Consider the following 27,670-nt stretch of genomic DNA (forward strand, 5'->3'; position numbering starts at 1 on the left):
TCAGAGGTGTCTAGGGCTAGGATGCCCGTTATGGTACAGCTTCTGTTTAATGTGCACCATGTTCCCGGTTGGCTCATCATACTGCCTGTGGTGACGTTTCCTGAACTCCTTGAAGTTACAAAATTTTGGGATCCAAGACCACGAATTGTCTGGAAAGAGAAGAAGGGGGGGGGGAGGAGAGAGAGCAAAAGAGAGAAGAGAGACCTCAGCATGGTTTGGACCACAACTTAGCAGCAAAGAACCTGCATCCTCGTTGAGAATGAAAATTCCCATGCAGAACGAAAATTTGACGACTCTCCAGGTAGGGTGGCCAGGTCCCTATTCGCCACTGGCAGGAAGTTTTTTGGGCGGAGCCTGAGGAGGGCGGGGGAGGGGAGGGACTTCAATGCCATAGAGTCCAATGGCCAAGGCCGCCATTTTCTCCAGGGGAACCGATCTCTATCGGCTGGAGATCAGTTGTAATAGAAGATCTCCACATACTACCTGGAGGTTGGCAACCCTACTCGCCAGCCCAGATCGAGAGTGGGGGTCAGATAAGAGCTCTTAAGGGGACTGCGGGCCATATGTTTGACACCCCTGTTTTAGCATCTCTCCCCAATTTAGGGTGGCCAGTCCCCAGGTGGGGCCTGGTGATCTCCTAGAATTACTGCTGATCTCCAGACGACAGAGAGCAGTTTAAAAGGGAAAGGTAGTCCCCTGTGCAAGCTCCAGGTTTACTGACTCATGGGGTGACGTCACATCACGACATTTACTAGGCAGAGAGCAGTTACTCTGGAGAAAACGCTGCAGTGGATGGGGGGCCCTGTGGCATTATACTCCACTAAAGTCCCATCACTCTCCAAACCCCGCCCTCTCCAGGCGCCACCCCCAAATCTCCAAGAATTCCCTAACCTGTTGTTGGCAAACCTACCCAAAACACTGTGTTACAATAGACAAATAATAAGCAACAGTCCCACGTGAGGGAAAGTATCTACTATTGTGGGTATATACGTTGGATCCTGCAAATCTCTTGCGTCAGAAGACAGCTCCTTCTGCCGTAGAAAAGGCCCTCCACTCAGGAAGATAGCTTCAGGGGGTAGCTGTGCTGGTCTGCAGCAGAAAAATTAGGATCGAGTCCAGCAGCATCTTAGAGACCAGCCAGATTTTTGAGGTATACGTTTTCAAGAATCAAAGCTCCCTTCATCCCATATCTGACGGAGGTCTCCGGTGATCCAAGACTCGAATCTAGTTGTTCCACTTCTACCACCCACCAATTTTTATGAGGATATGCTAGGAAGCTTCCAGGGGGTGGGGGGGAGCTGGATCTTGTGCCTAGGGTGGCCAACCCCCAGGTACCAGCTGGAGATCTCCTGCTGATACAACTGATCTCCAGGTAGGGTTGCCAACTGCCAGGCAGTTTGGTAAATTTCCTTACGGAAAATATATATCAACACGCAGCCACTTTATGCAGTCTCTTTTTGTATTTCAATTCTTCTTATTTCATTATGTTACAAATTATACCACTAACGAAATAAAGTATACAGTAATATCTCTATAACAATATAGTACGACATAGAGCCATGTGTTATAGTTGTACTACATTGTTATAGATAGAGATATTACTGCATACTTTATTTCATTAGTGGTATAATTTGTAACTTAATGAAAAGTATACAGTAATATCTCTATAACAATATAGTACAACATAGAGCCATGTGTTATAGTTGTACTATATTGTTATAGAGGATTACTGTATACTTTATTTCGTTAGTGGTATAATTTGTAACTTAATGAAATAAGAAGAATTGAAATACAAAAAGAGATTGCATAAAGTGGCTGCATGTTGATATATATTTTCCGTAAGGAAATTTACCAAATTATCTGTTCAACGGCCAGGTAGTAGCAGGAGATCTCCTGCTAATTCAACTGATGTCCAGCCGATAGAGATGAGATCACCTGGCCATTGGACTCTATGGCGTTGAAGTCCCTCCCCTCCCCAAAACGCCGCCCTCCTCAGGCTCCGCCCCCAAAACCTCCAGGTGTTGCCCAACACGGTGCTGGGAACCCTACTGGCCCCCCTTCCCCACTCGCCTGGCCTTCAGCCTTCCCCTTGCCAAATCCACCCCGGCCACAACCCGTCAGGCGACAATCCACTTACCATACCGTCGACTTGTTCTCCAGGCCCGCACAGCGTAATGGAGCACCCCGTCCATCCACACCAGGAACCAGCTTATACAGAAACCCAACAAAAGTCCCAGCATCAGGTCAATTTCCTGCTTGGTTACATTGTCAGTCACAAAGTAGTTCTCTGAGGAATCCACCACGGATTGATCTCCATCGTACGGGATGACGTAGTGGACGTGGTGCCTGTTGGGAGTCGGGTGGGGGGAGAAAAGAAAGGAGGAGAGTATCAGCGATTGGGGGGGGGGGGCAAGGAGAACAGACTGGTCGGTAGGTAGGATTGCCAGCCTCCAGGTAGTTTAAGAATTCAAAATAAGGGCACCAGCAAGAATAAACCCACAATAGGGTAACTACAATGCAAAGTTGCTTTTTAGAAAAATATATTGAGAATAAATTATCACTAACACAACCTCAGTTGAGCAGACAAATTTTTTTTACGATTGGTTTAAAGTAGACCGAATATGGCGACGCAAAGGCGTTACAAGGAGGTAAACGTAGGCAAAATTGCTCAATTCATTTCAAGTCCATACATATAAAATGCAACAGTTAGGCAACGGAGACAAGACGTTGTGCAATGGAAATCCGGTATAATTCCATTTCATATGAAACTTTTTCAAGCTCTCAGTCCTTCCGTGCACAATTCATTCAATATATGAAGGAGTGTACCTTCCTTGTACACATGGACGGCAAAGTAAGACGTCTCCCCAAACCCCACCCTCCTCAGGCTCGGCCCCAAAAACCTCCCGCCAGTGGCAAAGAGGGACCTGGCAACCCTATCGGTAGGAGGGACCGGGCTCCTGCCCTTCTGAGCCGCAAGTCCCTTGTTTTGTCACTTCTTTTTAAAATGTGGAACCTGCGATTCTTTATTTTCACACCATTCCCTGTTTCCGGGCACCAACGTATGCATTTTTCAACATTTATGTATCATTCATATCCTGCCTTTCTCCCCAACGGGGACTCAAAGACATCATTCGCCTCTCTTCTGGTTTATCCTCACGACAACCCTGTGAGGTAGATTACGCCGAGAGTATGCGATTGGCCCAAGGCCGCCCAGCAAACTCCCATGGTAGAGTGGGGATTCAAACCTGGGTTTTCCAGATCCTAGTCCAACACTTGAACACATGAAGCTGCCTTATACTGAATCAGACCCTCGGCCCATCAAAGTCAGGATTGTCTACTCAGTCCAGCCACGGCTCTCACAGGGTCTCAGGTCTTCCACATCACCTAGTCCCTTTAACTTCACATCACCAATCCCTTTGCCTAGCCCCTTTAACTGGAGATGCTGGGGGTTGAAACTGGGACCTTCTGCATGCCAAGCAGTTGCTCTACCACTGAGCCGCAGCCCCTCCACTTTAACCACTACAATATACTGGCTCATGTGTGCGTCCTTAAATCTGCATTATATACATATAAATAACAAATTATCATATAACCACCATACATTGCATTTTTAAAAATATATTTTCAGCCTATCTTTGCAGTCACGCAAAGGGCTAGAAACTTGCTTCAGTTTTGCAAGCAGCATAAAATAAAACCCCCGCGCAAATCAGAAAGTTGATTCAAAACATAAAATAAAAGTTAACCAACACAATCAGTTACTATTAGCCGCAAAGACAGAGTGTATCCATATACACACTGCTGTTACAACCACTAACTCCTGGATTTTATTTACTAAAAAGAGAAATCTGAAAGGAAAGAATCGTTCTTGTATTGATGGGAACCAAAATCGTAATCAATAAAACACAAAATGGAACAATATTTGAATGGATTAACATGTGAATTGCGATTATCGACAGGAGTGACAAAATGGAACCATGCTTAAAGCCTTCCCTAACTCCCCAATCTTTGATGGGTCAATTTCTCAATTAAAAAAAAAATTTCCCAGCCTTTGGCTGGACTCAGAAGAGAAGACATCTTACAACCATAGCTGGACAACCATAGCTGAAGAGATAAAACGGCATGGCCTCTTATACCCGCGCACAAGGGAACTGGATTTCAGAAAACAAATGAATGCAGAACATCATTCCCTTAGCATGCCCAAAACTCACGCGGCGTGTTCCCTAAATGGTGCGCCATCTCCTGGAATCCCAAGGGAGAAGGCTATAAAATGCACAAAGGAAATCCCATTGGTGTCAGAAGCAATATTCTCACTGAATAGGGTTTAGGGTTGCCAGGTCCCTCTTCTCCAGCTGATAGAGATCCATTCCACTGGAGAAAATGGCCACTTTGGCCATTGGCCTCCATGGCATTGAAGTCCCTCCCCTCCCCAAACCCTGCCCTCCTCAGGCTCCGCCCCAAAAACCTCCCACTGGTGGCAGAGAGGGATCTGGCAAGCCTACGCACAGCGCATGCCGCTGGATGCAAAACTTGTTGGGTGACCTTCTCAGCGGATCGCGCCCCTCGGCTCAGACCTCCCTGCTGCACCCCACTGTGAACAATGCTTGTCCAAAATGCATCCCTCAAGATAGTCCTTCCACCTCGCACGAAAGCCAGGGCGCACTTCCCATGCGCGCGCACTGATCACCATTCCATACCACTCCAGGAGGTGTTTGCCGCTTCTCCTCCTCCTGCTGCCCCTTCCCTAATGCTCTGGAGACCAAGTCCTATGAGGAAAGCTGGAAGGAGCTGGGGATGTTTAGCCTGGAGAGGAAAAGACTGAGAGGGGATATGATGACCATCTTCAAGTACCTGAAGGGCTGTCATAGAGAGGAGGGTGCCGAGTGGTTTTCTGTTGCCCCAAAAGGTCGGACCAGAACCAACAGGTTGAAATGAAATCAAAAGAGTTTCCATCTAGACATTAGGAAGAATTTTCTAACAGTCAGAGCGGTTCCTCAGTGGAACAGGCTTCCTCGGGAGGTGGTGAGCTCTCCTTCCCTGGATGTTTTTAAGCAGAGGCTAGATGGCCATCTGTCAGCAATGCTATATGACCTTAGGCAGATCACGAGAGAAAGGGCATCTTGGCCATCTTCTGGGCCAAAAAGGGGTCACTGGGTGTGTGTGTGGGGGGGGGAGGTAGTTGTGAATTTCCTGCATTGTGCAGGGGGTTGGACTAGATGGCCCTGGTGGTCCCTTCCAACTCTATGATTTTATGATTCTATTCTATGATTCCCACACTCACACTCCCGGCGGCCTCCGGCTCTGCTCGTTCAGGGGTTGGGACCGCTCCGGCATGCGCTGCCACAGCAGCCGGGCAGCCAATCGGCTTCTGGGAAGGACAGCCAGCGTCAAGCACATGCCTGCCGGCATCACAACAGCCTGCATCAGGCCACTGCAGAAGGAACTTGGTTACTGCAGCGTGCAGGAAGATGCGGCCGAAGGCAGCTCAGAGAACCGGCATCCGCTCCTGGTTGCCTCGTCTCAGGGGTGGCCTCGGGAATCCCTGCTGGAAAACAGCCCTGATTTCTGCATGGTCGCAAAGGGCCTTTTCAAACGGGGGTCCATGCGCATGAATGCGCTCCCCCAGATTCCAGCCCCCTCCCTCCCTTCGCTCTGTGGAAGTTTGGCCTCTGAGAGGCGGATGCGCTCAACTGCGCTGCAAGCGAGCAGAGAAAACATTGCTCCCCCCCAACACACATTAATTTAATGCATCCCAAGTTGCAGCTGTTGTATAACAAACACAACCGGATCAATTTTCAGGTTTAAAAATGGCATTTTTTTAAGGAGATGGCTGCAGATGAACGCAACTTGCCAGCAGTTTTTTTTGGGGGAAGGGGACAGGTAATGAGGTAGGGTTGCCAGGTTCCTCTTTGCCACCGGTGGGAGGTTTTTGGGGCGGAGCCTGAGGAGGGCAGGATTTGGGGAGGGGAGGGACTTCAGCCATAGAGTCCAATGGCCAAAGCAGCCATTTCCTCCAGGGGAACTGATCTCTATCGGCTGGAGATCCGTTGTAATAGCAGGAGATAGAATCATAGACTCATAGAGTTGGAAGGGAGCACCAGGGTCATCTAGTCCAACCCCCTGCACAATGCAGGAAATTCAGAACTACCTCCCTCACACACACACACAGTGACCCCTACTCCATGCCCAGAAGATGGCCTCCCTCTCATCATCTGCTTAAGGTCGCAGAATCAGCATTGCTGACAGATGGCCATCTAGCCTCTGCTTAAAAACCTCCAGGGAAGGAGCACTTACCACCTCCCGAGGAAGCCTGTTCCACTGAGGAACCGCTCTGTTAGAAAATTCTTCCTAATGTCTAGATGGAAACTCTCCAGCTAGCACATGGAGGTTGGCAGCCCTATAATGGGGTGTCTTCCGAACGCAGAAGCAACTATACATGTTTCCATCCTTGCAATTTTGGAGAACATTGTCTCTCTGCCCACTGGCTTTCTGGCTTCAAATGCCTGCCTTCCTCTCTGCCACCTCCCTGGAAGGCGGGGGAGGAATTCCTCAGAAGCCCTCTTGAATATGCGCAAGAGACGCGCACTGGATTAAGACACCTGAGACAACTTCCAAATATTGACACACAACAAGACAGCGCTCAGCGGCTGAGCGGCTCCAAGGTTGAAAGCAGCCATGATTGCGGGAATTAAAGAGGCGTTTGCCCCAGTTTCACAGGAAACCCATGCTTGGTTAGGGTTGCCAGGTCCCTCTTCGCTACCAGCAAGAGGTTTCGGGGTGGAGCCTGAGGGGGGCAGTGTTTGGGGAGGGGCTTCAATGCCATAGAGTCCAATGGCCAAAGCAGCCATTTTCTCCAGGTGAACTGATCTCTATCGGCTGGAGATCAGTTGTAAAAGCGGGAGATCTACAGCCACCACCTGGAGGTTGGCAACCCTATGGATAAAAGGTTCTATCCATCCGCCTCTTGCCACATTGAGCAGGTCACAGCTGAGTAGAGAGTGTTGAAGGGTGTCTGTTTGACCAGAACCATATTGACACACACGTAGGGTTGCCAGGTCCCCCTTCGTCACCAGCGAGAGGTTTTTGGGGCAGAGCCTGAGAAGGGTGGGGTTTGAGGAGGGGAGGGGCTTCAATGCTATAGAGTCCAACTGCCAAAGTGGCCATTTTCTTCAGGGGAACTGATCTCTATCAGCTGGAGATTAGTGTTAATAGCAGGAGATCTCCAGCTACTACCTGGAGGTTGGCAACCCTACCCCAAACCCTGCCCTTCCCAGGTTCCACTCCCAAATCTCCAGGAATTTCCCAAGCCGGAGTGGACAACCCTATCAGTTCCTGATCGGAGTGGGAGAATTGGATACGATGTGGGTCTCAGCAGGGGCTCAACTCTGCTGGCTCCTGATGCTGGACCTAGACTTGCCAACTCCCACTCGGGAAAGACCTGGAGATTTAGGGGTGGTTCCTGGGGAGGGACCTCAATACCCTACAGTCCACCCTCCGAACAAGCCATTTTCTCCAGGGGACCTGTTCTCTGTCACCTGGAGACAGAATGTAATTCCAGAAGATCTCCAGCCTAAGGCTGCCAACCTCCAGGTAGTAGCTGGAGATCTCCTGCTAATACTACTGATCTCCAGCCAATAGAGATCAGTTCACCTGGAGAAAATGGCCGCTTTGGCAATTGGACTCTATGGTATTGAACTCCCTCCCCTCCTCAAAGCACGCCCCCCTCAGGCTCTGCCCCAAAAACCTCCCACCGGTGGCGAAGAGGGACCTGGCAACCCTACTCCAGCCCCCACCTGGAGGCCGGCAGCTCTAGCAGGACCTGTCCCCTTTTTCATCTTATTAACAAAACCAGAACAAAATGATGCAAAATAGTTTAAAAAAAAAAAAACACACAGAAGACGTGACACAAGCCCTGCCCAACTGGTGCAGAATTCACAGCTTCCGCTGGGCGCAAGATTTTTTAATTTTAAATTAGCACACAGTAAACCCATGCCAGGTGTATTGGGGAAAGAAAGGAGCCGGGGATTTCCCTCTGCCCACCAAGCCCCTTGGAGTACCCCCGCCTCTGCGCTGATCGATTTTTATCCCGAGAGCTATTAATAGAGAAGAGGGGAGGGGGCGTCCTGCGGTACCTGCAGAGGGCATTTGTCGACAGAACGGGAATCCACCCGACCAGTTTTGTTCCCCTAAAGCGGCATCGAGAGGCAGCGTGGTATAGCGGTTAAGGTGCCAGGCTAGGATCTGGGAAACCCTGGTTCGATTCCCCACTCTGCTGTGGAAACGGTCTGGGTGACCTTGGGCGGGTCACACACTCTCCGCCCCGACCCTGGCAAGTATTTGGATGGGAGACCTCCAAGGAATACCAGGGGTGTGACGCAGAGGCGGGCGGTGGCAAGCCACCTGTGAACGTCTCTTGCCTTGAAAAACCCCAGTCAGCTGTGACTTGACAGCAAAGAAGAAAAGAAAAGAAAGCAGCATTGCTGGACTGGGCTAAACAAATTAAAACAGCAGGCCGGGGAGAACCTTGCCCGGTCTGCAGGACTTCTCCAATTCAACCCCTAGAATAGTGTCTGATCCGGGGGCCTTAGTCGATTTATTTATATTCCCCTTTTCTCCCCTGTGGGGATGCAAAGCGGCTTACAACAGCCTTCCCCGCCTGCCTTTATTTTATCCTCACAAGTTGATTCAGGGGAGGGGCTGTGGCTCAGTGGTAGAGCCTCTGCTTGCCCTGCAGAAAGTCCCAGGTTCAATCCCCGGCATCTCCAGTTAAAGGGACTAGGCAAGGAGGTGATGTGAAAGATCCCTGCCTGAGACCCTGGAGAGACGCTGCCGGTCTGATACTGCAGCAGCATTAACCTGCCTGTGTTCCACAGGACTTAGTATAATAGGGATGCTCCTCTGATCCTGGAGAGAATAGGTGTGCATCATGACTAGTATCCATTTTGACTAGTCGCCATGGACAGCCCTCTCCTCCATGAACATGTCCACTCCCCTTTTAAAGTCTTCCAAGTTGGCAGCCATCACCACATTTTGGGGCAGGGAGTTCCACAATTTAACTACGCGCTATGTCAGGGATGGGGAACCTTTTTCCTGCCAAGGGCCATTTGCATATTTATACCATCATTCGGGGGCCATAACCAGGTGTAGATCTCCCGGCGGGGGGAGGCTAGGGTTGCCAGGTCTCCAGCCACCACCTGGAGGTTGGCAACCCCAGGGGAGGCCACGCAGAGAGGGCCTGGAGGGCACCCCTGCTCCCCCCGTCCTCCCCCCCAGGCGGGAGGCAGCCAGCGGTGGGCCCAAGCAAACGAGGCGCCAGGGGGGCGCAGCCCGCAGCCGATCCACAGGGAAGGAAGGGAGGAAGGAAAGAAAACAGAGAAAGAGGAAAAGGGAGGGAGGGGAAAAGAGAGAGAAAGGAAGAAAGAAATGGAGGGAGGGGAGAAAGAAAGAAAAGGACGGAGGGAGACAGACAAAGACACAGAAAAAGAGGGAGAGAGGGAGAGAAAGGAGAGTGACAGAAAAAGAGGAAGAAAGAAAAGCCTTCCCCCACACACACACACCCGCCGGCCCCACACGACCAGGCCCCAGCCTCCACGCCTCCCACACACACACACACACCCAGCCCCGGAGCTCCCGAGGGCCACAGAAAATGTCCTCGGGGGCCACATACGGCCCCCGGGCCTGAGGTTCCCCATCCCTGCGCTATGTGAAGAAATACTTCCTGTTATCTGTTTTTAATCTCTCCCCCTCCAGCTTCAGCCGATGACCCCACATTCTAGTATTATGAGAGAGGGAGAGAAGCTTCTCCCTGTCCACTCTCTCCAAACCATGCATCATTTCATAGACCTCTATCACGTCTCCCCTTAACCGCCGTCTTTCCAAGCTAAACAGCCCTAAGGGTTTTAACCGCTCCTCATAGGGCACTTGCTCTGATCATTTTGGTTGCTCTTTTCTGCACCTTCTCAGGCTCTGCAACATCCATTTTTAGGTGTGGTGACATCGGTCACCCTAAAAGCGGGACTGAAATGCCTGCCGAGAGGGGTGAGTGGAAATGACACAGGAAAGGAGCAGGCGTGTCATTGTGCAGCCCGCAAAGATGAGGCCAATTAAAAGGCAGTAACCATTTCCCCGGCGCTTTCCACAGGCCCGATCGATGGGATAATTTCCCTAAGTTGATCGCTGCCGATTGCAGCAAAGAGCCAATGCGTTAAGACGGTCCAGGCGCCCGCACATGCCATGCACAAGGCCGCTGACAAGGTTATTGGAAAGACCCCCACGAGGGCGTTCATGTTCCGGCGTGTTATGCGGCGATTACCAGAGCCCATTAGCGGCTCTCCGATGTGCGGGCTCTCTCCAGCGTCACCCGGCTTGCCTTCGTCATCCCACCCCTCTTGCGAGGAGGGGAAAAAAACTTTTCCAAATCTGGCTCTTTTGAAGCTCTCAAGCAAGGCAATGCCCTTGATTTGGGCCGCTGGCATCCTACACTTGGGCTGAGAGTATTTAAACAATTATCGCCCAGTCAGCCTGACATCAATACCAGGTAAAATACTAGAGCAGATAATTAAACAGACGGTCTGTAAGCACTTAGGAAGAAATGCCGTGCTCACTGACAGTCAACATGGGTTTCTCAAAAACAGGTCATGCCAAACTAATCTCATATCTTTTTTTGAAAGAGTGACAAGTATGGTAGATGAAGGGAATGCTGTAGATGTAGCGTACCTCGATTTCAGTAAAGCCTTTGATAAAGTCCCCCATGATCTTCTTGAAACAAAGCTAGTAAAATGTGGGCTGGACAGTGCTACTGTTAGGTGGATTGGTAACTGGTTGACCAACCGAACCCAAAGGGTGCTCATTAATGGCACAACTTCATCCTGGAGCGGAGTGACCAGTGGGGTACCACAGGGGTCTGTCTTGGGACCAGTACTATTTAATATTTTTATAAACGACTTGGATGATGGAATAGAGAGCATGCTAATCAAATTTGCAGATGACACCAAGTTAGGAGGGGTAGTTAATACCCCGGAGGGTAGGGTCAGAGTTCAGAATGACCGCGATAGACTGGAGAGCTGGGCCATAAGCATTAAAATGGATTTCAATAGGGAGAAGTGTAAAGTACTTCACCTAGGCAGAAACAACATAAGGCACAGGTACAGGATGGGAGAGAGTTGGCTTGACAGCAGTACATGTGAAAGAGATCTGGGAGTCTTAGTGGACCACAGACTGAACATGAGTCAACAGTGTGATGTGGCAGCTAAGAAGGCCAATGCAATTCTGGGCTGCATCAATAAGAGTATTGTGTCTAGATCAAGGGAAGTAATACTACCACTGTATTCTGCATTGGTCAGACCTCACTTGGAATACTGTGTCCAGTTTTGGGCTCCACAATTTAAGAAGGATGTCTACAAGCTGGAGCGTGTCCAGAGGAGGGCGACCAGAATGGTCAAAGGTCTGGAATCCATGCCCTATGAGGAGAGACTTAGGGGGTTGGGTTTGTTTAGTTTGGAGAAGAGAAGGTTGAGGGGAGACATGATAGCCATGTTTAAATATTTGAAGGGATGTCATGTTGATGAGGGAACTGGCTTGTTCTCTGTTGCTCCAGAGACTAGGACACAGAGTAATGGATTTAAACTAATAGAAAAGCGATTCCACCTAAACGTTAGGAAGAACTTTCTGACGGTGAGGGCTGTTCGACGGTGGAATGTGCTTCCTCGGAGGGTGGTGGAGTCCCCGTCTTTGGAGGTCTTTAAGCAGAGGCTAGATGGCCATCTGTCGGGAGTGCTTTGATTGTAGAATCCTGCATGGCTGTGGGGAGGGTTGGGGTCACTGGGGATGTGGGGGGAGGTCGTTGTTAGTTTCCTGCATTGTGCAGGGGGTTGGACTAGATGGCCCTGGTGGTCCCTTCCAACTCTATGATTCTACATATCCCCAGGAGTTTCATTTTCAGAGCCCAACCATCTCGGCACACCTTTCTAAAGCCAGGCCGTAGTCCTTTGGGCTCAAGAGATTCTCCACTCCAAGCCTAAGACAGGCCCAACAGTCTCATGGGGGGCTTCTTTTCCGCACTGGGTTTTTGCTGCAGTTCAGCTTCTTGACTGCAACTGTTCCCCACCCCCGCTCTCTTACACACAGTTAGGGTTGCCAGCTCCGGGCAGGAGAAAACCAGGAGATTTGGGGGGTGGAGAAGGGGAGGGGCTTCAATGGGGTATAACGCCATACGGGGTATAACTCCATAGAGTCCATCGTCCAAAGCAGCCATTTTCTCCAGGGGAACTGATCTCTGCTGCCTGCAGATCAGTTGTAAAAGTGGGAGATCTCCAGGCCCCACCTGGAGGCTGGCAACCCTACACACAGCAATGCCAGTCATTGCTCTATTGCGGGGTGCGGGGAGAGATCTGGTAACTCGAAGTCAAAGGGGTGTAAGCAAAGGGACATTCTGCTCTTTTCAGCGTAGCCATAGGAGACGAGTGACAATTGAGTGGGGGATGAGTGACAATTGAGGAGGAAACGTGATCAGTGCTGGAGAGAAAGAGAATCTCATTGGGATCTGCTGTACTTAGGGTTGCCAACCTCCAGGTACTAGCTGGAGATCTCCTGCTATTACAACTGATCTCCAGATGATACAGATCAGTTCCCCTGGAGCAAATGGCCGCTTTGGCAATTGGACTCTATGGCATTGAAGTCCCTCCCCTCCCCAAACCACGCCCTCTCCAGGCCCCACCCCAAAAATCTCCTGCCGGTGGTGAAGAGGGACCTGGCAACCCTAACAGTACTTGTGGAGATCTTTCAGTTGTGATAGCAGGAGATCCTCCAGATAGTACCTGGAGGTTGGCAACCCTAGTGGCAGTAGCAGCAGCAGAATGAGGAGGAGGAGGAGAAGGTATTTATACCCTGCCTTTCTCTACCTTTAAGAGGTCTCAAAGCAGCTTACAATCTCCTTCCCTTCCTTTCCCCACAACAGACACCTTGTGAAGTAGGTGAGGCTGAGAGAGTTCAGAGAGAACTGTGACTGGCCCAAGAACACCCAGCTGGCTTCATGTGGAGGAGCGGGGAAACAAACCTGGTTCGCCAAATTAGAGTCCACCGCTCTTAACCACTACACCACGCTGGCTCATGAATGTCCATCTCTGCCATGTCCATCTCTGCCCACCAGGTGACGGGCCCAAACCTTTCCAAGATCTGACTCCCAGTTAATGTCCATCGTGCCCAGAGGAACGAGATGGCCCCCATCCCAAAGGAGGCCGGCAGATCACATTGCAGTGCGGGATTGCTCTGGAGCTTGGAACTGACTTCAGCTATTATTTAAATACACCGATCCAGCACGGAGGGGAGAATGGCTCCTTCGGTCCTCTCTCAATATCCAGGTGAAAATAACGCAAGCTGACAACGGCGAGATGGGAAAGGCACAAGCAGCCTCAAGTCATTAGCTGGGAAAGACTGTCGCTCGATAGACTTGGCCGGGGAAAACACAGGAATGGAACAGGACAGGCCTCTCCACTTTTTCTTGGCAGCAAGGAGCTCTAATTCACTTGCTTGTCATCCCCTGCTCTGGTCTTTTTCAGTTTTTAGCTAGTGACTTGATTCTCTTCCCCTAGAGCAGGGGTGGGGAACGTCAGGCCCGGGGGCCGTTTAAGGCCCGCGAAATCATTTGGTCTGGCCCTTCGTGGGTCCTGGCAGATCTCTAGCTCAGAAGGATCTAAGACTGGTGATCCACACCCTCCCGCGGACAGGAATAGCCTCTATTCAAGGCAGATGTGAGTTTGTTTTGCCGAGAAAAGGAACCTTTTTCCCCTTGCAGAAGAGGCCTTAGCTATGGAGCTGCTAGGACCACCCATGAAACTGTGTTAACCCTTTCCCACCCGGGCCACAGAGAAACGTATTGGTCGGCTAATTTTTAAGTTGATAATTTTGTATGGCCCGCGAATGATGTTATAAATATCCAAATGGCCCTTGGCAGAAAAAAAGTTTCCCCACCCCTGCCCTAGAGGATTCAGGGAGCTCAGGGCTCTTGGCACGCATGGGGGAGGGGGGGGAAGCCCATTCAATCCATCAAATAGCATCGCCAACCTCCTGGTAATAGCTGGGGATCTCCTGCAATTTCCACTGATCTCCAGCCGATAGAGATCAGTTCACCTGGAGAAAACGTCCGCTTTTGCAATTGGACTCTATGGCATTGAAGTCCCTCCCCTCGCCAAACATCGCCCTCCTCAGGCACCGCCCCAAAAATCTCCAGGTATTTCCCAACCCAGAGCTGGCAACCCTATTCCTGAGGGATGCAGTAAAACTAGGCTTAAAGTTGCCAGCTCTGGGTTAGGAAATTCCTGGAGATTTAGGGGTGGAGCCTGCGGAGAGCAGAGTTGAGGGGGGGAGAGACCCCAGTGGGATATGGTTGCCAACCTCCAGGTACTAGCTGGAGATCTCCTGCTATTACAACTGATCTCCAGCTGATAAAGATCAGTTCCCCTGGAGAAAAAGGGCGCTTTGGCAATTGGACTCTATGGCATTGAAGCCCCTCCCCAAACCCCGCCCTCCTCAGGCTTCGCCCCAAAAGCCTCCCATTGGTGGCGAAGAGGGACATGGCAACCCTAGGCATAAATCATGCAAACATACAAAGCTAGCTTAGACAGAGTCAGGAGGGAGGGTCGCGTGGTGTAACCCAATCTTGTCAGATCGTGAAAGCTAAGTAGGGTCGGCACTTGGATGGGAGACCACCAAGGAAAACTCTGCAGAGGAAAGCAATAGCAAAGCACCCCTGCTTTTCACTTGCCTTGAAAGGCCTTTGCTTGGGTGGGCATAGGTCAATTGTAACTTGATGGCGCTCGCCTACATTTATAAGTGCGGCTCTCTCTAAGCAACGTGACATGGAGGGGGGGGGCGCTACTCAAAAAGATGCAGGCTCTACTCATCCTTGGCTGCATGCACGTGTGTCTCTGGAGGAGCCGTGGCTCAGTGGTCGAGCATCTGCTTGGCATGCAGAAGATCCCAGGTTCAGTCCCCGGCATCTCCAGTTAAAGGGACTAGGCAGGTAAGGTGATGTGAAAGACCTCTGCCTGAGACCCTGGAGAGCCGCTGCCAGTCTGAGTAGACAATACTGACTTGGATGGACCAAGGGTCTGATTCGGTAGAAGGCAGCTTCATGTGTTCATGTGTGATCTTGGCCTCTGTTTGGGCCTGCCAGCTTCATGCATGCTTAATCAAACGGCCTCGTAAGAACTCTTGGTTGGCTCTTTCGAAGATTAATTGACAGTTCTGGTTTGAGGGACGTGAGAATTGGCTCAGGGCTGTGTTTTTCCCCAACACTGCTAGCGAGGGTGTTGCTAAAAGGGGGGGGGGGAGAACTTGGCTCTAGCCGTGAGCAGTGGCTAGTCCAAGAAAGGACTGGGGGATAAAACAGAGAACATTTTAAAAAATTAGCATCTCCATTTAAGAAAGCGTGGGTTGTTAAAGGAGGTCACCTCACAGGAAAAGATTAATTAGCAACAGGGCTTCCCATTTAAAGCAATCCTCCCCCCCCACACACACACACCCAAAAAGGGTGAGTCAATATATAAGGATGTTAATTTTTGGAAAGTGAGAATGCTATGGAAGAGAATGGTTGAAACAGATACAACTTAGGCAGCATCTACGCATGCTTGGATCGTGGGCTTGGGGAAGGGCCGTGGCTCAGTGGTAGAGCATCTGCTTGGAATGTAATAGGTCCCAGGTTCAATCCCCGGCATCTCCAGTTAAAGGGACTAGGCAGGTAGGTGATGGGAAAGACCCCTGCCTGAGACCCTGGAGAGCCACTGCCGGTCAGAGTAGACAATACTGACTTTGATGGACCAAGGGTCTGATTCAGTAGAAGGTAGCTTCATGTGTTAATGTGTGTGCACTAGAACAATCATTTGCAACTTGATTCTCTTATCCACACTGGAAAATCCATTTTGGGATTTACTGGGGCTGCTCCCACACACCAATTTTCCCCTGAGTGGAACTCAACATGACCCCTACTTTGTTGAGGAGATTCTACATGATGATGACTAGGGTAGCCAGCCTCCAGGTACCAGCTGGAGATCTCCTGCTCTTACAAGTGATCTCCAGCCGATAGAGATCAGTTCCCCTGGAGAAACTGGCCGCTTTGGCAATTGGACTCTACGGCACTGAAGTCCCTCCCCTCCCCAAACCCCACCCTCCTCAGGCTCCGCCCCAAAAAAACCTCCCACCGGTGGCCAAGAGAGACCTGGCCACCCTAATGATGACCCGCTCTTTCCAAACTGGTGGAGCCCTGCGGCTTGGTCCTTTCAGACGGACGAAAGGAAAACCTCCTCTCCTCCAGTGTAAAGGGAAACTGCGGGGTGGCTGCTGGTGAAGAAGACTCCGTGAAGAAACTCTGCTTGCAGCTAGGTTTGGCAGGCTCCCGGTGGGGTCTGGAGGTCTCCCAGAATTATAACCCATCTCCAGACAACAGAGATGTGTCTCCCTGGAGGAAATAGCAAATTTGGCAGTTCAACTCTTTGTAGGGTTGCAGCTCCAGTAGGGCTCCCAGGTCCCTCTTTGCAACCGGCGGGAAGTTTTGGGGGTGCAGAGCCTGAGGAGGGTGGGGTTTGGGGAGGGGAGGGACTTCAACGCACACATACACACTTCAATGCCATAGAGTCCAATTGTCCAAGCGGCCATTTTCTCCAGGGGAACTGATCTCTGTCGGCTGGAGATCAGTTGTAATAGCAGGATATCTCCAGCTAGTACCTGGCAGTTGGCAACCCTACGCTCCAGGCTGGGAAATACCTGGAGATTTTTGGGACGGAGCCTGAGGAGGGCATGGTTTTGGGGAGGGGAGGGATTTCAATTGGGTATAATGCCACAGAAACTATCTTCCAATGCAGCCATTTTCTCCAAGGGAACTGACCTCTGTCACCTGGTGATCAATTGTAGTCCTAGGAGATCTCCAGCTACCACCTGGAGGTTGGCAACCCTACTCTTTTGAAGGGATGTTTTTGAGCAATATGACAAAACGTTCTCGTCTTAGTGTGTGTGTGGAGGGGGTGTCTTTGGGGGTTTACTCCTGTGCTTACATGGTTTTTAAAAAATAATATTAGATACTGTAATAAACAATATTTTCTATTTGGCATTTCTTTTTTTACAATCTCAAAACCATTGCAAAATCGATCCCAAGTCACTTGACGACAACACTGATTCATTTATAATAGGCTTACCCCCACTTCGGGGTATAGAAAGTCCCACTAAGCAAATTAGGATAAAAACAGAAAACAAACTCAAAAATCAACAGAAATGCACAGTTTCTGCTGAACAGCCAGAAACTGAAAAGGAGGAAGGAGAGATCCTTATTAAATTTTTATCCTAAATTCCTCTGTGGACTTCAGGGTTGTATACTTGATTTGCTTTGCAACTGTATCCTCTAAACCAACCTGCGAGGTAGGGTTGCCAACTGCCAGGTAGTAGCAGGAGATCTCCTGCTAATACAACTCATCTCCAGCCGATAGAGATCGGTTCACCTGGAAAAAATGGCCGCTTTGGCAATGGGACTCTATGGCATTGGAGTCCCTCCCCTCCCCATACCCCGCGCTCCTCAGGCTCCGCCCCAAAAATCTCCCGCCGGTGGCAAAGAGGGACCTGGCAACCCTACTTTCTCAGTTTGGCTGAGAAATAGCGGCTGGCCCACAAAGTGGTAGCTGAGAAGAGACTCGAAACCAGGTCTCCAGAAGCAAACAATATCATTTAAGTGAAAAGCCTGCCTTTCCTCCAGCGCCCACTGAGAAAAAAACATAGTGGTTTTGCCACGCCTCTAAGGACCGAACTGTCTGGGGCAACAGGACTTCTTGGAAGGGAATTTGATAACCTCGGTACCACCACCAAGAAGACCCTGTTCCATATAGCCCCACCTCGTTTCTCTCAACCCTGTGCAGCTTGCCTGTCGACGCCATCACCCCTTAAATATACAGGCCTCGTTCACACATGCAGGAGAATGGAGTGGCGAAGTGGGCAGCACCGTTTCAGGTGGTGGATTCCAGCGATGAATGCACCAAAATCCCTAAAATTAGAAAGCTGGCCTAATATTGGCAAAGGTTGCCACCCTTCTTTCTATGCCATGATACCTTTCTATATTTGAGGGAGCTGATAACACAGGGGAGCGTTCCAAAATGTGATTCTCTGGAGGAGGAGGAGGAGGAGGAGGAGGAGGAGGAGGAGGAGAAAGAGGAGGAGGAGGTTTTTATATGCCGACTTTCTCATACCACTTAAGGAAGAATCAAACCGGCTTACAAATCTCCTTCCCTTCCCCTCCCCACAACAGACACCCTGTGAGGTAGGTGGGGCTGAGAGAGCTGTGACTAGCCCAAGGTCACCCAACTGGCTTCATGTGTAGGAGTAGGGAAACAAACCCAGTTCACCAGATGATCCTCCGCCGCTCCAAACCCCCGTTCTTAACCACGACACCACACTGGCTCTCCTGCATGCAAAGAGTAACCGTCAGTTCTATCGCCACATTTACCCAGCGCCACCTCATTCCCCTGCATGTGTGAATCAGTCCTGGCAGTCACATGAGTCACAAAAGAAACACTCCGTTTTGCTTTGGACATAAATAAACCATGACTGCGTACACATGAAGACAGATCTCTTTGTAGCTCTTGTTACTGCTGTGAATACAGAGGCCTCCATAGCATCAGAGCTTCCGCACAGCTGTTTCCCTTGCACTTTCCTTGTCTCAGCCCCCACCCAACAGCTAACATTTCCTCCCTTCACCATAGATTTTCTTTAAATCTGTAACTGACCAACCACTATGGCGTTAAAACAACCTACTGTTATGATGTACTGTTCCCCAGCTTTCATTTTGAAAAAACACTTCTGAGCATGTTTCCTTGCAGAGTTATAAGGGGAAATGTGAAGGCTGCATGTTTCCCTTTATAGCGCTGGAATGAAAAGTTCTGGAGACCTGCTTTTTACAACGAAAGCTGGGAATTGGTACCTTGTAGCAGTAGATCATCATACCTGGCCACCCTAATCTTCTGACGCCCCTTTTATCTTGCCCGTGTGGGAACTTTATTAACTCCACAAGCAGAGAGAAATGGATTTGACAGGACTTCCCTCCTTGACTTCTGCAAGGAATCCTACTGGAATTTCAGGGCACAAGCTGGAGGAGCCCCTGAAGGGAAATTGACAGAATCCCCCCCCCCCAAAAAAAGAAGAAGAGTTGGTTTTTATATTCCAACTTTCTCTACTACTTATGGGAGACTCAAACTGGCTTACAATCACCTTCCCTTCCCCTCCCCACAACAGACACCCTGTGAGATAGGTGGGGCTGAGAGAGCTCTTAATAGAACTGTAACTTGCTTAAGGTCACACAGCTGCCTTCGTGTGTAGGAGTGGGGAAACATCCAGTTCACCAGATTAGCCTCCGCCGCTCAGGTGGAGGAGTGGGGAATCAAACCCGGTTCTCCAGATCAGAGACCCAACGCTCCAAACCACCGCTCTTAACCACTACACCATGCTGGTTCTAGAGTACATGCGGTAGACCAGAGCAGGGGAGGGGGGGTTGAACGCACAATGGCACAGAGACCGGCTGGTTCCAACAGGGTCACCCACTGTTCTCATCCACCACCCCACAAACGTCGGAGGAAAGGCAGGATAGAAATGTCATCAATGGAAAATGTCATCACAGATAGATTCCAATCCCCACTCAACCGCGAGACTCGCCGGGTGATCCCGGGCCAGTGACTCTCTCACAGCCTGACCTACATCACAGGGGCGTTGTGAGGACAAGACAGAGGGGGCAACCCTTTGCACGCTGCCTGATAGAGCTCGCGCCTAAAAGAACAGCCATAAGATTGCAACGGAAGCATCGCAAATATGGCGACCCGCTAATCGTTTTTCAAGCCAGGCTGCCCCTAGGAAAAGAAATCTGGAAATAAGCTTTCAAAGAGTCTCAACAATATATGAATGAACAAAACATCGGAAGGGACAGAAAAGCGGTGCAAAAGCATCCCTACATATTGCAGATCGTGTTCCCCGTTTAGCTAAGTGACTAGCTCCATTCAGATGTAGCAGAAAATCATGAGTTATTGTAACCCCATGCAGTTGGCAAAGCCAGGATTCGGCACACCGACAATCCCTCAAAGCCTTGGCTCCTGCCACACATAGGATTTCTCCACCATGGCTTCCAAACTTGGGGAGTTTGTACACAGTGTCATGTTGCAGCTGTGCTGTTTCCAGGATTTCCCTGTCCTACATTTTCATTGTTCCAGCCTCAATAGCCCAGTCTAGTCAGGATGTGTCAGTTTAGAAGCTTAGCACATGAACCCATGAAGCTGCCTTGTAGTGAATCTGACCCCCCCCCTTGGTCCATCAAAGTCAGTATTGTCTACTCAGACTGGCAGTGGCTCTCCAGGGTCTCAGGCAGGGCTCTTTCACATCACCTACTTGCCTAGACCCTTTAACTGGAGATGCCGGGGATTAAACCTGGGACCTTCTGCATGCCAAGCAGATTCTCTGCCTCTGAACCACAGCCTCTACCCTTAAGAGAGGGGTTGTTGCTTCCCTTCCTCCTCCCTTTTGATGATGATCTCAGTCTTAAGAGGTTATGAGTGATATTAAGGTTGCCATGAACACATGAAGCTGCCTTATACTGAATCAGACGCTTGGTCCGTCAAAGTAAGTATTGTCTACTCAGATGAATCCCTCCTTAGGCTCCACCCCAAAAACCTCCCACTGGTGGCGAAGAAGGACCTGGCAACCCTATCTCTCAGCCATCAGGTTCTCGATGGGGTGTGTCAACCAAGAAGGACATAGTAGGGCTTTAGTAGGGTTGTCAGCTCCAGGTTGGGAAATACCTGGAGATTTTCAGGGCAGAGCCTGAGGAGGGCAGGGTTTGGGGAGGGGACTTCAGTGCCATAGAGTCCAATGGCCAAAGCGACCATTTTCTCCAGGGGAACTGATCTCTATCGGCTGGAGATCAGTTGTAATTCCAGGCGATCTCTAGCTAGTACCTGGAAGTCGGCGTCCCTATGAACCAGCTATCTCAATGGTGCTTGGAAATGGATCGCGACCTTTCAAGACCAGGGAGAGAAGTTCTTGTGCGGAGTCAACAGTCTCCCTGCTGAGATCGGCACTCCTTGCCGTTTGCAAACTGTCTTCCAAGGCGGCCCTGCTGCCAGAGAGCTAGTTGGCTTGTGTGATGCTTGGTGTGCGGATTTGTGGATAAATCAAACAGGCTGGGAGGGAGGGCATGAAGAAGGGCACAGAGAGGGGGAAACCTACACATGGGAAATCCTTCTCCAAACAACCCAATCTACCAACACTGTGGGCTAGAGAAGTCCTCGTTTGCTTACCCAGGGTTGCCAGCTCCAGGTTGGGAAACCCCTAGAGATTTGGGGGTGGAGCCTGAGGAGGGTAGTTGGATAGGGTTGCCAACCTCCAGGTACTAGCTGGAGATCTCCTGCTATTAGAACTGATATCCGGCCGATAGAGATCAGTTCCCCTGGAGAAAATGGCCGCTTCAGCATAGAGTCCACCCTCTAAAGCAGCCATTTCTCCAGGGGAACTAATCTCTGTCGTCTGGAGGTCCCTCTTCGCCAACAGCAAAGAGGTCCCTCTTGCCAGATCCCTCTTCAACTCAAGTGGGAGGTTTGGGGTGTGAGGCCTGAGGAGTTTGGGGAGGGGAGGGACTTCAATGCCATGGAGTCCAATTGCCAAAGCGGCCATTTTCTCCAGGTGAACTGAAATTCCAGGACATTATTCTATTCTATTCTATTATGTGTGTTAAGTGCCGTCAAGTCGCTTCTGACTCATGGCCACCCTATGAATCAATGCCCTCCAAAATGTCCTATCTTTGACAGCCTTGCTCAGATCTTGCAAACTGAGGGCTGTGGCTTCCTTGATTGAGTCCGTCCATCTCTTGTTCGGTCTTCCTCTTTTCCTGCAGCCCTCAACTTTTCCTAGCACGACTGTCGTTTCCAGTGACTCTTGTCTTCTTGTGATGTGACCAAAATACGATAGCCTCATTGTAGTCATTTTGGCTTCTAAGGTCAGCTCAGGCCTGATTTGACCTATAACCTACTAATTTGTTTTTTTTTTTGGCGGTCCAGGGTATCCGTAACACTCTCCTCCAACACCACATTTCAAAGGAATCTACTTTCTTCCTATCAGCTTTCTTCAATGTCCTGCTTTCACACCCATACATAGTAATAGGTAATACAATGGCATGAATTAACTTGATCTTGGTGGCCAGCGACACATCCTTACACTTCAGAATCTTTTCTAGCTCCTTCATGGCTGCCCTTCCCAGTCTCAATCTCCTTCTGATTTCTTGGCTGCAGTCTCCCTTTTGGGAGACAATCTATAATACATATACATTAAAACAATGAAATAAACCATAAATAACCATAGTAAAACAACAGATGGTGCTCAATAGATCTCCAGGCCCCACCTGGAGGTTGGCAACCCTAGACATTGTGCAGTTTTCTGCCAGCCACCTGACCAGTCGGGAAATGGGATTTCATTTTGCAAAGAAATACCTGAACGTTCATGGACTCTCCCATCTCCTTTCCTTCCTCAGCCTTGCTCACCTTGGCCTCCTCCCAGAAAAATCTGTTTGTGGCCCATCTGGATGGCCAGATGTTGCACCCCTCTTCTCTTCCTCCCTTTGATATCAGGACTGTTTGGGTGTGCGGGAACTATCAGGTCGCCATCGGAGGCGGTGACCTTCAAGCTCTTCCCAACGGTGGGATTCTCCCTGCATTCGTTACCCCGTCCAAGACTGAGAGAGGGGACGCCAGGAGGCAAGGAAAAGCTATTTCCTAAGGAAACTCAAGAGTACAGAATCCGAGACCAGTGTCCTTGCTAACGGCAGGTAGGAGACTTCTCCTGTTTTATTATTATTATTATTTTATCTGATTGCCGATTAATATGCCTTTTTGGATTCGCCCAGAGCTGACGGTCACCCCAAGCCAACTGGCACCATTCACAGTGGACACTTAAGGAGAACCCTATAATAAAACCACGGTCCAATACCAGAGATTTATGACTCATCACGGAAAGTCCGGAAATTCTCTCTGGCCCATTGACCATGCCATCCAGAGAGGGTGTTGATTCCACGTGGAAAGAATTGAGCCGGTGCAGAGGAGAGTGACGAGGATGATCAGGGGCCTGGAGGCCAAGCCCTACGAGGAAAGGCTCAGGGAGTTGGGAATATTGAGTCTGGAGAAGAGGAGGTTGAGGGGGGACCGGATTGCTCTCTCGAAGTATCTGAAGGGCTGTCACTTAGAGGAGGAAGAAGAAGAGTGGTTTTTTATAAGCCGACTTTCTCTACAGTACCACTTAAGGGAGACTCAAACCGGCTTACAATCACCTTCCCTTCCTCTCCCCACAACAGACACCCTGGGAGGTAGGTGAGGCTGAGGGAGCTTTGACTAGCCCAAGGTCACCCAGCTGGCTTCATGTGTAGGAGTGGGGGAAACAAATCCAGTTCACCAGATTAGCCTCCGCCGCTCATGTGGAGGAGTGGGGAATCAAACCCTGTTCTCCAGATCAGAGTCCACCGCTCCAAACCACGGTGGTGTAGTGGGTGTAGGAGGGCAGGGAGCTGTTCCTGTTGGCAGCAGAGGATAGGACAAGCAATAATGGGTTTAAATTGCAGGAGGAAAGGTACAGACTGGAAATTTTTAGGGGGGAAATTTTTACAGTGAGAGCTGTTCGACAGTGGAATCAGCTACCAAGGGAGGTGGTGAGGTCCCCCTGACTGGCAGTCTTTAAGCAGAGGCTGGACAAACACTTGTCAGGGATGCTCTAGTCTGATCCTGCATTGAGCAGGGGGTTAGACTAGATGGTCTGTATGGCCTCCTCCAACTCTATGATTCTATGATTACACAGACATCCTTCAACTGAGTCAGACCATTGGTCCAGACAGCCTAGTATAGTCTAAACTGACCGGCTTTCAGGCGGAGAAGAGTCTTTCCCATTGCCTGCGATCCTTCAGATGGACACACCAGGGAATCATCATGCAAAACCTTCCCTATTACAGCCCTTTCCTCTGGGAACCTATACAACTGCCCAATATCACATGAAACCCCTGGTTCGTCTAGTTCAATATCGACTCCTCTGTACCTCTCCGGATTCAGAGAGGGGAAGATCACCCCCCACATGAACACACGAAGCTGCCTTATACTGAATCAGACCCTTGGTCTGTCAAAGTCAGTATTGTCTACTCAGACCGGCAGCGGCTCTCCAGGGTCTCAGGCAGAGGTCTTTCACATCACCTTACTTGCCCGGTCCCTTTAACTGGAGGTGCCGGGGATTGAACCTGGGACCTTCTGCATGCCGAGAAGAGGCTCTTCACTGAGCCACAGCCCCTCCCGACTGGTATAGGAATGAGCAAAGCAGTGCCATTGGTGGTAGCAACCAGCCTTGGTACCCAATACTCGGTACCTACAATATTCTTGTACAGGAGATATCAGGGAGGGAAACTGGAACCTTTGGATGAGCAAAGCAGGGGCTCCACCACCGAGCCACAGAATCCAAACCGACCTCCAGCAAGTTAATATATTCCTGTCCTGCCTTTCCTCCGAAGGAGAAAAAACGACGGATTTTGAACCCAGATCCTCCTGGGTTGAAAGCTAACAGCTCTGTCTCCCCCTCCACAAACTCGCAAGCGAAAAGGCCACACTCCGATGCCATCCATCTTCCTGAGGAACTACGGAAAGACAGAACAAACAGGGCTTCCCTTGGGGAGGCCACGGTAATTGGGAAATGGGTCACCTCCTGAACTTTGGTTATTATTGGAACTCCCGGCTATGGCCTCGAGTAACTCCATGCAAAAGCGCACTTCTCCGGTTAGCCTATTGCCCATATATTTGAGGTGTATCATTCAGGTTGCCAACGAGGGTGATCAACTCTGATCCAAGGGCGATCCACTCGGCATACGGAGAGTTTGAGGGTCCGCTCAAGGTCTCAATCTGAAGCCCCCCTCCCCACAGCGATCACAAAACCGGCGCGAAACGGAAACTCTGCTGTTCTGAATTCGGCATCCGGAACAGGCGCATGCAGAACGCTCAAACCCGTTCCAGATACCTACAGAGCCAAACAAATGTTGGATCCGGAATGAAATAACCTCAAATGAGCCCAAGAGGGAGAGAGCCGCCCAAGATGGTTCCCTCTTCACAGGGCCAACATTTTTGGCCGACAGGAGACGGCTATCCATTACTGAATAGCCTCCCTTAACAGTTGTCCAACAGCGATAGAAGTGACACAGATTTTAGTGATAAGTATGGCCTGCGAGCAGGAAAGTTCATCTTTCCTTCAAGGGGCATGTGATTTTCCTTTGCCTAGATTTAGCAGCCACTGGCTATCCATCCAGCACTTCGCCCTTTAAAAAGGGGAAATGAAATGTAATTTTTCCTTGACACTATAAGGAGAAAAGTTGCCACATCTCTCGCGCAATTGGCCGATCTATCTGACAGCAGATAACGCAGGATCTGCTTCTCAGAAAGTAGTCTTTAGCTGTTTTATCCAGGGAGTGATATATTTGTTTCAAGCAATATTATTTTGTGGACGTGCTAAAACAACATGGGCTAGGGAATCTATTTGATCTGGACAAAGTGGGCATTTTCGTTCTTCTGGAGTAATTTTATTGTATGTGGTTTTAAAAAATAATAATAAATGAAGCAGGCCAGAAGCCAGGTGTCGTAGAAACAGCCTTGCGAGGTTGGACCAAGGTCCACTGAGTCCAATATTCTGTTTCCAAGCAACCAGCCAGTTCACAAGCAAAACCCAAAACCGGGATAGCTTTCCCCCGAATCTATTACTCAGAAGTAGATTGCCCCTAGACATGGAGGATCCTCTGAGCCCTCAAGGGTAGCAGCCACTGGCAGACCTATCCTTCTGCAGGGATTTGTGTAACCCCCTTTTTTTTAAAAAAAGGCCTTGAAGCTAGTGGTTGTCACCACACCTGGTGGCAGTGAGTCCCACAAGCTAACTGCACACTGAAACGGATGGGTCGATAGATAAAAGAGACGAGAAGGTAAGTCAGCATGGTGGCGCAAACTTCGGATCTGGAACACCTTCTTCGAATGCCACATAGGCTTCTGGCGGCTTTAAGGGAAGCCACTAATCTCTCTCCAGGATCAGTGGAGCAGGCCCATTATATTAGGTGCTATCGAACACAAGCAGGATGGTGCTGCTGCAGTCATCTTGTTTGTGGCCTTCCTAGAGGCACCTGGTTGGCCACTGTGTGAACAGACGTCTGGACTTGATGGCCCTTGGTCTGATCCAGCATGGCCTTTCTTATGTTCTTATGGATACTAATCAAGATGCATACTTATTCTCTCCAGGATCGGAGGAGCATGCCTATAATATTAGGTGCTGGGGAACACAGGCAGGATGGTGCTGCTGCATTTGTCTTGTTTGTGGGCTTTCTAGAGGCACCTGGTTGACCACTATGTAAACAGACTGCTGGACTTGATGGGCCGTGGTCTGATCCAGCATGGCTTTTCTTATGTTCAGCGTCCCCCCGCCACAATCCGGAGGTAACACCAGGCCTACCTCAAAAGGCTGCTGTAAGGATTCCAGGACAAGGCCCCGTAAAGTGTTTCAAATGCTCCAACCCTATGGATTTCCATTTCTGGCTGACAGACAGCATTCTGGCAAGACATCGCCCAGAATCCCGAATGCACCCCCTCTCCTTGAATTTGCAAAATCTATGGAGGGGGGGGATGCGATGAATCCCGGCTCGCTCTCGGCGGTCACAGGCATGCTCTCCCTCCCCCTCCCCCAATGCAACGGGACAGGCCCGGCCACTGGGAGACTTACCTTCCACAGTTGCAGTGGCAGACTCGGTCTTCGCCTCTCAAATGCGGTAAGATATAATTGTGAAATCGGTCCAGGAGCGCGTTCATATCCATCAAGCACGCGATTGCCTGAAAGAGGCCAGAGGGTAGCTGGTCAGGTCTAGAGACGGTGGAATTAAACATTTCACTCGCATTTCATTGCTAAAAAAGGAGGGGGGTGCAATCAGACCATTTTTAAACGTGACCCAAGCCTAGACACACCAAAACAGGACACGGAAAAGGCATGCAGGAGAGACCACAGCTGGACTGAAGGCACAAGAAACGGGGAGGGGAAGAGAGAGAGAAAGAAATGAAATCCAATGCAAAGAAACGTTTCCTTACCATAACAATAGAGGCCCCCAGGATCATAAATATCATGGTGTTTGTATTCATGGACATCCGCTGGAAATGGACAGCCGCCGCGTCACTCCCCCCCAGCCCACCCCCCGGCCCCTTGCCCAAAATGAAAAAAGAGAGGAAAGGGTGCCAAGATTTCCTGCAGAGGTCAGAGATGGTCACAAACAAGGTTTTCAAGTCCAGCTGCAGTCCAGAGGGGGGGAAGAACGTAGCCCCCCCCACTTTCCAAGCATGTGCAAGCACACACACACACACACACACACTCCTAGGATTTCCCCCCAAGCTGATTCCTTTGGGGAGGGGGGGGCGCCTCTGCCTTTATTCCTCTCTCTGTCTCCTTCCTTCCTTCCTTCCTTCCGTCCTTCCTTTTCCCTGGGTTATTCAGACCCAAAATGGATATGGTGCTTTTCCTGCAGGCAAATCCCAAGATCCGCCGAACCACCACATCGCCCGGGCTGCACCACTGAAGGAATACACCACCGGAGAGAAATGGATCCCATCCGAATTGGGGG

At 50.1% G+C, this 27,670-nt stretch overlaps 1 protein-coding gene across 1 annotated transcript; it reads right to left on the reverse strand.

Moving 5' to 3' along the window:
- Positions 1-27,391, reverse strand: TMEM240 (transmembrane protein 240). Its single transcript, XM_056865372.1, is given in 5 exon segments — positions 1-149; positions 2,138-2,346; positions 26,785-26,891; positions 27,144-27,352; positions 27,355-27,391. Coding segments are annotated over 5 exon segments (711 nt in total).
- Between the last annotated feature and the right edge of the window lie 279 nt (positions 27,392-27,670).

The sequence above is a fragment of the Euleptes europaea genome, chromosome 19, assembly GCF_029931775.1.
Source record: "Euleptes europaea isolate rEulEur1 chromosome 19, rEulEur1.hap1, whole genome shotgun sequence".
Taxonomy (NCBI): domain Eukaryota; kingdom Metazoa; phylum Chordata; class Lepidosauria; order Squamata; family Sphaerodactylidae; genus Euleptes; species Euleptes europaea.